Genomic DNA, 8,935 nt, shown 5'->3' on the forward strand with positions numbered 1-8,935 from the left:
AAGACCAAAACATTGAAATCAGTGATTACCAGAATATTGAAACCAATGATTACCAGAATTTGTAATTTCTTTAACATATTATTACCTGCAGCAAAGCTAATGTGATTAAAAATAAAGATATGACTCCAATGTCATCAACAATCGCTCCACGACGACAGTTCTATGACCGGCGCAGCATGAAATATAGATTCAGACGAAATGAGGCCATGAGAGCCAGAGTGGCCTAACTGTCATTTTTTCAATACTGATTTTAATTCAAAAAACTGCTCTAAACGGCAAAAGTCATAGCGCCACAGTGGCCTAAAATTAGTTCAATATTGTTTTCATAGATGGAATTAGTATTACTACCACAGCCTATCAGAAATTTTAAAAGTTTGGTAGCGCTATAGTGGCCTAAATGAGTTAGGCCATTTTTGCACTATGGCAATACTAATTAAATTGACATTTCTTTGACGTTAGGCCAAACTGTCATAGTTTGCCGCGTGATTGTTTTTAATGTTGAACGAAGGTTTTTCTTGCAATTAATGGCTTAAAATGGATAACATGGAAGCTGGAACCTCTAGTAACATAGAAAACACAATGCAAGGTAAGCAAAACATGATTTTGATAAGAAAAATTGTCAGTCAATTGAGTGTTGTAACTAATTTTGTCAGTCTACTATTTCGTAAGCAAATTACTTTACTTTCAGATATCTTCGGAGTGGATGAGGAAGACCCATATCAAGATTCAGGCTCTGAGTATTTACCATCCAGATCGCCATCGCCAACTCCCTTGGATCTAATTGATATTTTAGAAGATAACCACTCTCAAAACAACCAAGACCCTCAAAACGACCAAGAGCAACGGAAGCCAAGAAAGCGAGTTCGACAGCCACATAAGTGGAAAAAGAATATACGCAAGGCAAAACGCGCGAGAGGTGAGGAATATGTGAATGCAAAAGGCAAAACTGTACCTTCGAAAAATATAAACACAGATATACCATGTAGATGTGGACTAAAATGCCACGATAAAGTTGGTGCTGCACAGCAAAAAGCACTCTTCGATAGGTTTTATGCCATGGAAAGTTTTACTTTGCAGTCATCTTACTTATTTTCATTGGTAAAAGTGTTACCTAAAAAAAGATGCTCTTTTCTCACTGATCGCCGACAAACTGAGTCTAGACGCTCCAATACCCGAGTATATACTATTCCAAATTCCGATGGTTTGTATACTACGGTATGTAAAGAATTCTTTAAAAAAGTTTTTGCAGTATCTGATGGAAGAATATCCAGAGTTTTAAAAACAAAATTGTCCATTCCTACACCACCTATTGATAGAAGAGGAAAGCATGTTCCTGTCAATAAGACATCTGAAGAAAAAGTTCAAAAAGTAAAAACATTTATTGATAAATTTCCTAAGTATGAATCACACTACACACTACACAAGAGTATGAACAGAAGGTTCTTAGCTCCAGATCTAAGTTTACCAAAAATGTATTCCATGTACTGTGATAATATTTCTGAGTCAGAAAAGGTATCCGATTTTATGTTCCGGAAAATATTTAATGAACAATTTAATTTATCATTCCATGCACCTGTATCCGATTCATGCAAGAAATGTGACAATTTGAAGATTAAGGCTCAACTCACACTGGCGCAGAGTCGAAGCGACGCGACGCGTCATATTTCTCCGCCTAAAGCATATTCACCTTTATTGTTCTACTATTTAAGTACAAATTTGTGCTATGTAAATATGGAAGCGCGCGTCGACGCGCGTTGACGCGCGCATTCGCGCTCCGACGCTCGGCTGGAGTCGAGCGGATTCGCGAGTCGCCGCGCGTACTCAGGCGCAGTGACGCGTCAGACGCCGACCACAACGGACGGACGACAGTGCTGAACTACGACGACAATGGACGAAGATGAAAAATTAATTTATTTAGTACAGAAGTATGATTGTCTGTTTAACGTCAAGGCGAAAACCTACAGTGATAAAAATTGTAGGAAAAATGCCTGGCAAAAAGTAAGCGGTGAAATGCAAATTTCTGGTAAGTACTATATAATTATTATTACATTTAGGTACAGACGACAGCACGTCAAACGTAACAGTTTGACCTTGAGCTCGTATTTATTCCGTTCGTGCTAATGGCGGCTTTCGTAGTGCAAGTGTTACACTTGACGTGCTGTTGTCTGTACAAAACACACACAGTTATATTTACGTAACATTATGATCACTTCTTTAACATCGTCTGATCATTTCAGTTTGCCATGGTACTGCCCCATGCTCGGATATAAAATAAGATTTGAATGTCTCTCTGATCACCATGGCATTTGTCATAGTATGGTAATCGACTGACCGTATATCTTGTAATATACTATCACTTGGCAATTCCAAGTTTTCGAGTTCGTAATTTTCTCTTACGTAATTATGCAAACATGTGCATGCAAGAATCATAGAATCAAGATGCATTGGTTGCATTTTTATTTTTTTTTGAAAAACCTCAAATTTTTGTGTCAGAATTCCGAAAGCACTTTCTACTAAGCGCCTTGCTCGGCTTAAGCGATAATTAAAAATTTTCTTATCATGATTGTCAGACACCTGATTTCCAGGATATGGTCTCATGATGTGTTCGGACAAGGGAAATGCTTCGTCTCCTACAAAAACAAGTGGCATTTCCTCTATCATACCTGGCAACCTTTTATTAGGCGGTATACCAATCGTATTATTTTGTAATCGTTGTCCAAATTTAGAATTGTTTAATATGCCACTATCGCTGTTACGTCCATATGCTCCGATGTCAACAATAATGAATTTGTACTTTGCGTCAACAACAGCTAACAAGACAGTACTAAAATATTTTTTGTAATTGAAGTACAAACTGCCGCTATTCCAGGGAGCTCTTATATTGACGTGTTTACCGTCAATTGCCCCTATACAATTAGGAAAATTCCATATGGTTCTGAACTCCTCCTCTATTTTAGTCCATAATTCTTGTGTTGGCTTCGGCATGACAATTGGCTGTAAATGTTTCCATATTGCTGCGGAAACTTCATGTACAATTGTTAAAACAGTGCTGTATCCAACTCGATAACTTTGAGCTAAGGCTTGAAAGCTAATTGCTGTAGTCATAAATCTGTAACAATTAAAAAATACACATATAATAATACATTTTATTGAATTAAAATAAGAGTTACAATTGTTTTGTGTTACGATAATTGTTTTGTGTTCCTAAAAATTATTTTGTGTTCCTTTTTCAGAGGCAGAGTGTCAAAAGCGGTGGAAAAGAATTCGAGATTGTTACAAGAAAGCAATTAGGCTAAGACAGTTTAAGAGTGGTTCTGCTAGATCAAATGATAAGCCAATAAGATTTGAAAAAGAATTGGAGTTTTTAAAACCATACTTGCAGAACAAACCACAGACGTCTAACTTAGAGAGCTCCGAAGAAAATGACGTAAACACTGATACCGACACAAACTTGTCCGTTGCGTCGCCATCTCGACCCGAATCACAATTATCCAGTCATTCCGATACTACTCGAAAGAAGTCACAACCACTATCACAAATGTTATTCGCACAATATTTGGAAAATAAGAAAACAGAAGAAGATCCAACGGACACTTTTTTTCTCTCTATGTCCAAAACGGTTAAACGGATGCCAATACAAATGCAAGTGCTACTGAAACGACAGATATTGCTTTTAGTAACTGACGCGGAAATAAAAGTTGCTTCGAATGAAATGTGCACCTTTCAACCTGAAACAACTAATATCAACTCAACGCAAGCAAATACTTCTTCATCCATCGGCTATACAACAGAACTACGAACCGAATCAGAAAGTCTTCAGCTACAATCTAATTCCACTAACTGTATTTCTAATTCCAACACTTATAAAATGCAGCCAAATACCGGGTATTATACAACACAGCTACCAACCATTTATACTCCTTCTAACACATACTCAATGCAGTCAAAAACGTCATCCAGTAGCAACAGCATAATCCCTAATCAGTTCGAAAATAGCACTTCTTCGAGATATCGTGTGGAAGATCGTATGGAAGATCTCGACCTGCCACCTTCACCATACATACCATTGCCGATTGGGACGACGACGCGGCAACAAAGGGATGGTGATAATGACTACAGTTAATGACGTTATGTATGACTGATTTAATGCCATGATTTACGGTATAAGGGACGGTTCTCCAAAAAATTATAAATACTTATTTTTTGTCATACCTACGCCTGTACTTTCCGGAAATAATGTGATGTAGATTTTAGCTTAAAATTATGTGATAGGTAGATATGCATGGTATCAGTTTTCGAAGAACTGTCCTTGTGTACTTAATAATGCGCGTAAAATTAAAGATAAATAAATCTATGTAAATTAAAATAAATGCTTTTGACTCTTCCTAATCAATTTACATTTTTTATTTTTATTTTAATGCTTTAGAATAGAATAGAATGGAAATCTAAGCTAGCTTAAAAATGTACTTACCTCAAGCATATTGATATCCGCTCTTCAACGGAAATAGGTATTCTTAAATTTGTTTCTTGCTTTTGGATGTGAGGCCTCAAAATATTTACCAAATTTTCAAACTTATCTAAACCCATTTTATAATAATCATAAAAATATCTTGGGTCCAGACTTAAATCATTACTACAGAGTGTTCTGAATTCGCCAAGTATATGTCTTTTCTTCCATAACTCGTGAACCCAAAATTTTCGTTTTATTTTTCTATCCTCAGCTGCTGATGTAAATTCACTTTCTTCCTCTTCAGCTTCTGATATTAGAGCAATCATGATAAGATCGATATCAACCATTATAATACTGTCGAGCGAGCACCATTCACGAATGTTCGAAAGTCTCTGAACTGGTTCCGTCACTACGCGCCGTCGCGCACAATCGCGCGTCGCCTCGCGAAGACGCGCGTCGCCTCGCGAAGGCGCGCGTCACCGTGCAAAACATGACGCGTCGCGTCGCTTCGACTCTGCGCCAGTGTGAGTTGAGCCTTAGATAGATGCAGCTCATTCACTAGAAGAAAAGTACCAGCTTGAGTTACAAAAAAAGTTACACCTCTCAAAAGCTGACAGTGCGAAAGATAATTACAAGAAAGATAAAAACCTTGCTAAAGAAGACTTAGATGTCACTGTCATTGTATTCGACCTAATGAAAACATTGCCTACTCCAGTAGTGTCAACGGGAGTGTGTTATTATAAAAGGCAGCTGTGGACGTATGTACTAGGTATACATGATGCTGCAAATGACAACGCAACAATGTGTGTATGGGATGAGACTGTAGCCTCTAGAGGACCACAGGAGATAGGCTCTTGTTTATTGCGATACATTAAAGAAAATGTTAAGACCAAAAGGTTAATTTTATATTCTGACCAATGTGGTGGCCAAAATCGCAATATAAAAATGGCCACTCTTTGTCAATATATTATTAGTCATCCAGACTATGTTGTGGAAAATATTGACCATAAATTTTTTGTAAGCGGTCATTCTTATTTGGCGTGTGATCAGGACTTTGGCTTAATAGAAAAAAAGAAAAAATATTTTCAGAATATTTTCGTACCTGATGATTGGATTGAAGTAATAAAGACTGCAAGAAAGAAAAAACCCTTTCAAATTATAAAAATGGCCAAAGAAGATTTCTATTCAACCAAAAAATTGGAGAATAATATAACCAATCGAAAAGTCACTGCAGAGAAATCAAAAGTAAAGTGGCTAAATATTCAGTGGCTCCTGTACCACAAGAACTACCCATTCACAATATTTTTTAAATATTCAAATAATGAAGAGGTCCTGTTTGAAAGTGTGGACTTGAAAAAAAGAAATTCTATTGCCATAGCTAATTTACAGCTTGATCTTTTGTATCCATTGGGTAGACAAATAAGTGTGGAGAAAAAAAAGGATTTGGTGGAACTTCTTCAATACATTCCCCCGGTACTTCATGATTTTTATAATAATATTAAGGATAGTGCTTCGGTAGGTAATGATTTGCATGTGGAAGATGAAGTAATAGATAGTGATTGATGCTTATAAGGAAGGTTTATTAATGTAAGGGCCGCCGTACACGGACTGCTTCAAGCAGTTGAGACCGACTGCTTAAAGCCGCGACCGCGCAGTGAACTATAGTCATTCATTCGCTGCCGTACACACGACTGCTCGAGCAGTCGCGACCGCTTCAAGCCGTCAACTGCATGATGAAATTCCATCGTGCCGTCGACCGCTCGCGAGCGGTTGCGAGGCATACACCGACTGCTCGAGCCGTTGACTGCGCTAGAGCAGTCGACAGCTCTCCGACTTCCCTCTCCCCCCCGCCCTTTGCGGCCTCGCGGCGTCTGTTTTCTCATTTGCCGGCTGTTTTTTGAACATGGAGGGCGTGTGCGATAGTGATGCCCTTATTAGCGCAATTAAAACGCAAGAACTTATTTGGAACTATAAACTTAAGGAACACAGCGACAAAATAAAGAAGAACAATGCATGGGCAATTATTTGTGCCCAAGTAATTGAGAACTTTGATGAAAAACCAGTTGAAGAAAAAAATCAAATCGGTAAGTAAAAAAGTCAGTCATTTAACACACACATTTATTATTTTATTTATTATTAAAAAACAGACTGGTAACAATATAATAGTTGTTTTGCTTCTTATTATATTTTTAATATTTAAAAGAATACAGAGGCTATGTTATACGGACGGCGCCCTTTTGATTTATATCATATTCCATTGCCAATCTAGTTTGCCTTCTTCGCTCACAAAGTAATTAGCAAATTCTTCACGGATTGTTGTTAACATAGGTCCACCTGGACGAACTTGCTGGGTTGAATGTATTATAGAATAAGGAAGACCCTCAAACGTATCCTCAAATTTATTTCCATCTCGTTGTTTTACGTAGTTGTGAAGAACACACGATGATTTTACTATATCCACTGCGAAATCAACGTTGACGTTGAGTGGTCTATGAAAGATCCGCCATTTATTAGCTAATATGCCAAACGTGCATTCAATATATCGCCTCGCACGTGATAACCGATAGTTAAAAATTTTTTTTTTCTCTGGTAAATTCTTGCCACCATATGGACGCATTAAATTTTCCTGCAAGCTAAACGCTTCATCCCCAATAAACACATTCGGTAATAACGGTCCATTTTGTGATATTGCAGAAGGTGGAGGTATATTTAACTTTTTTTCTTGTAACATTTTATATAGACAACTCTCTTCGAAAATAGTCGAGTCAGCGTGCCTTCCATATGAGCCTATATCCACGAAAGTGAACATATGATTACTATCACATACTGCTAGAAGTATTATCGAAAAATAATTTTTATAGTTATAATATGACGATCCACTTTGCGCGGGTTGTATTATTCTAATATGTTTGCCATCAACGGCACCGAGGCAGTTCGGAAACTGAGCATTTTTTTTGAAACCATTTATTATGTCTTTCCATTTATCTTTAGTTAGTTGTTCCATACACATATCCTTCATATGTATCCATATATTTCTGCAAACATCCCTCACTATCTTACCTATTGTTGTTGATGCTATTCTAAAACTATATTGCAAATCCATAAATGTACATCCAGTTGCCAAATACCTGTAAAACATATTTATAAATCAATCAATTATACTAACTTATATTTTTTTGTTGTTACAGCCATGTTAATACAGAAAAAATGGAAAACATTAAGAGATGGATACACCAGATATGCTAAAAAAATTAAACCAAAGAGTGGTTCAGCAGCCCTCAACATTCGGCCATATGCATATTATCAGCAGATGTCTTTTTTAAAGGCAATAATAGAAGATAGACCCGACAAAACAAATAGTTTACAAGAGAGTGAGCACACTGAAATTACGTCCGGAGAAACCGAAAATGGTCAAAATAAAATACCCAGAGAAAGAAACAAAAGAAAATTAACTACTAAAATCACAGATGAGAACGTCTTAATTGAAAAATTATCCAAACGTTTAGATGAAAAAACGCAGAATTCGCGCATTGATAATGAAGATGAAGATAAATTGTTTTTACTATCATTAGTTGGCGAATTCAAAAAAATTAATGAGCATTATAAATTAGATGCTAAGACCGAAATACTTAACGTAGTGAAATACTTTAAAGGGATGACAAATCACACATATCCTTCGAGTTATGGTGACAGGGGATATTCATCGTTTAATGATTATCGTGGACCATGGGGTTATAATACTGGCCCCTCTACCTCTACATCAGTGCCTGGTCCCTCTAGATCAGCAACCGGCCCCTCTACATCAATGGCTGATGACCAAAATTCTCAATTTGAAGACCTTTCATCATGTTCTGTAATGTCCGATGATGTAATTTCCAATATTTTTAATGAATAAAAATTTTAATAATTACTATATATTTTTCTTACCTCAATGTTACTGCTAGTCTTTCTTCAGGTTCGATACTTCTCCTCATAATTGTGTCTTCCCGTTTAATGTGAGACTTTAGTATATTATACAATTCATCAAACGAAGACTTTGACATTCTAAAATAGTTGAAAAATTTTTCTTCATCACTTCTAAGTTCCATAAACAAATGATGGAATTGTCCACGTTGTTCTCTTAATTGCAAAATTGGATGAACCCAAAATTTTCTCTTTTGACGTCGCCGCCGTCGTCTCCGCCTGAGCAGGAGCAGCAAAAGCAGTGCTTCCTCGTCAGAATCCATGACTCGACTGTGGTAGAAAATCAACTGCTCGAGCAGTTGAGTCGTAGCTCGAGCAGTCAACAACCGACAGCTCAAGCAGTCGACGCCGACTCCTCCGACGCTCGAGCGGTCCGTGTATTTCACTCAGCCGCTAACTGCTCGAGCAGTCCGTGTACGGCGGCCCTAACTGCTTATTTTTTTAAATTAATCTTAAACCCCAAATGCCAGAGTGGCCTATCTATAAAAAATAATAATAATAATGGTACCTAGGATTGACATA

At 37.2% G+C, this 8,935-nt stretch overlaps 5 protein-coding genes across 6 annotated transcripts; 3 read left to right on the forward strand and 2 right to left on the reverse strand.

The window, feature by feature from the left end:
• Positions 1-214: 214 nt before the first annotated feature.
• LOC120636902 lies at positions 215-6,037 on the forward strand. Of its 2 annotated transcripts, XM_039908466.1 has the most exons (3): positions 215-586; positions 689-1,617; positions 4,991-6,037. In XM_039908466.1, the coding sequence occupies exons 1-3, from the start codon at positions 535-537 to the stop codon at positions 6,011-6,013; spliced, it is 2,004 nt and encodes a 667-aa protein (XP_039764400.1). In that variant the 5' UTR covers positions 215-534; the 3' UTR covers positions 6,014-6,037. The 2 variants fall into 2 exon arrangements, with proteins under 2 accessions (XP_039764400.1, XP_039764399.1); XM_039908465.1 differs by having other exon boundaries at positions 215-1,617.
• Positions 1,648-4,372, forward strand: LOC120636905. Its single transcript, XM_039908469.1, has 2 exons — positions 1,648-2,023; positions 3,234-4,372. The coding sequence occupies exons 1-2, from the start codon at positions 1,888-1,890 to the stop codon at positions 4,121-4,123; spliced, it is 1,026 nt and encodes a 341-aa protein (XP_039764403.1). The 5' UTR covers positions 1,648-1,887; the 3' UTR covers positions 4,124-4,372.
• Positions 2,138-4,831, reverse strand: LOC120636903 (protein ALP1-like). The gene is made up of 2 exons (XM_039908467.1): positions 4,472-4,831; positions 2,138-3,109 (listed from the first exon to the last, which is right to left on the reverse strand). Exons 1-2 carry the CDS (start codon positions 4,795-4,797, stop codon positions 2,215-2,217), a joined length of 1,221 nt encoding a protein of 406 aa, XP_039764401.1. The 5' UTR covers positions 4,798-4,831; the 3' UTR covers positions 2,138-2,214.
• Positions 6,038-6,339: 302 nt separating the features above from the next.
• On the forward strand, positions 6,340-8,363 carry LOC120636906. The gene is made up of 2 exons (XM_039908470.1): positions 6,340-6,534; positions 7,639-8,363. Exons 1-2 carry the CDS (start codon positions 6,354-6,356, stop codon positions 8,343-8,345), a joined length of 888 nt encoding a protein of 295 aa, XP_039764404.1. The 5' UTR covers positions 6,340-6,353; the 3' UTR covers positions 8,346-8,363.
• LOC120636904 (protein ALP1-like) lies at positions 6,533-8,760 on the reverse strand. Its single transcript, XM_039908468.1, has 2 exons — positions 8,378-8,760; positions 6,533-7,578 (listed from the first exon to the last, which is right to left on the reverse strand). The coding sequence occupies exons 1-2, from the start codon at positions 8,674-8,676 to the stop codon at positions 6,693-6,695; spliced, it is 1,185 nt and encodes a 394-aa protein (XP_039764402.1). The 5' UTR covers positions 8,677-8,760; the 3' UTR covers positions 6,533-6,692.
• Between the last annotated feature and the right edge of the window lie 175 nt (positions 8,761-8,935).

Source organism: Pararge aegeria, unplaced genomic scaffold, assembly GCF_905163445.1.
Source record: "Pararge aegeria unplaced genomic scaffold, ilParAegt1.1, whole genome shotgun sequence".
Classification (NCBI taxonomy): domain Eukaryota; kingdom Metazoa; phylum Arthropoda; class Insecta; order Lepidoptera; family Nymphalidae; genus Pararge; species Pararge aegeria.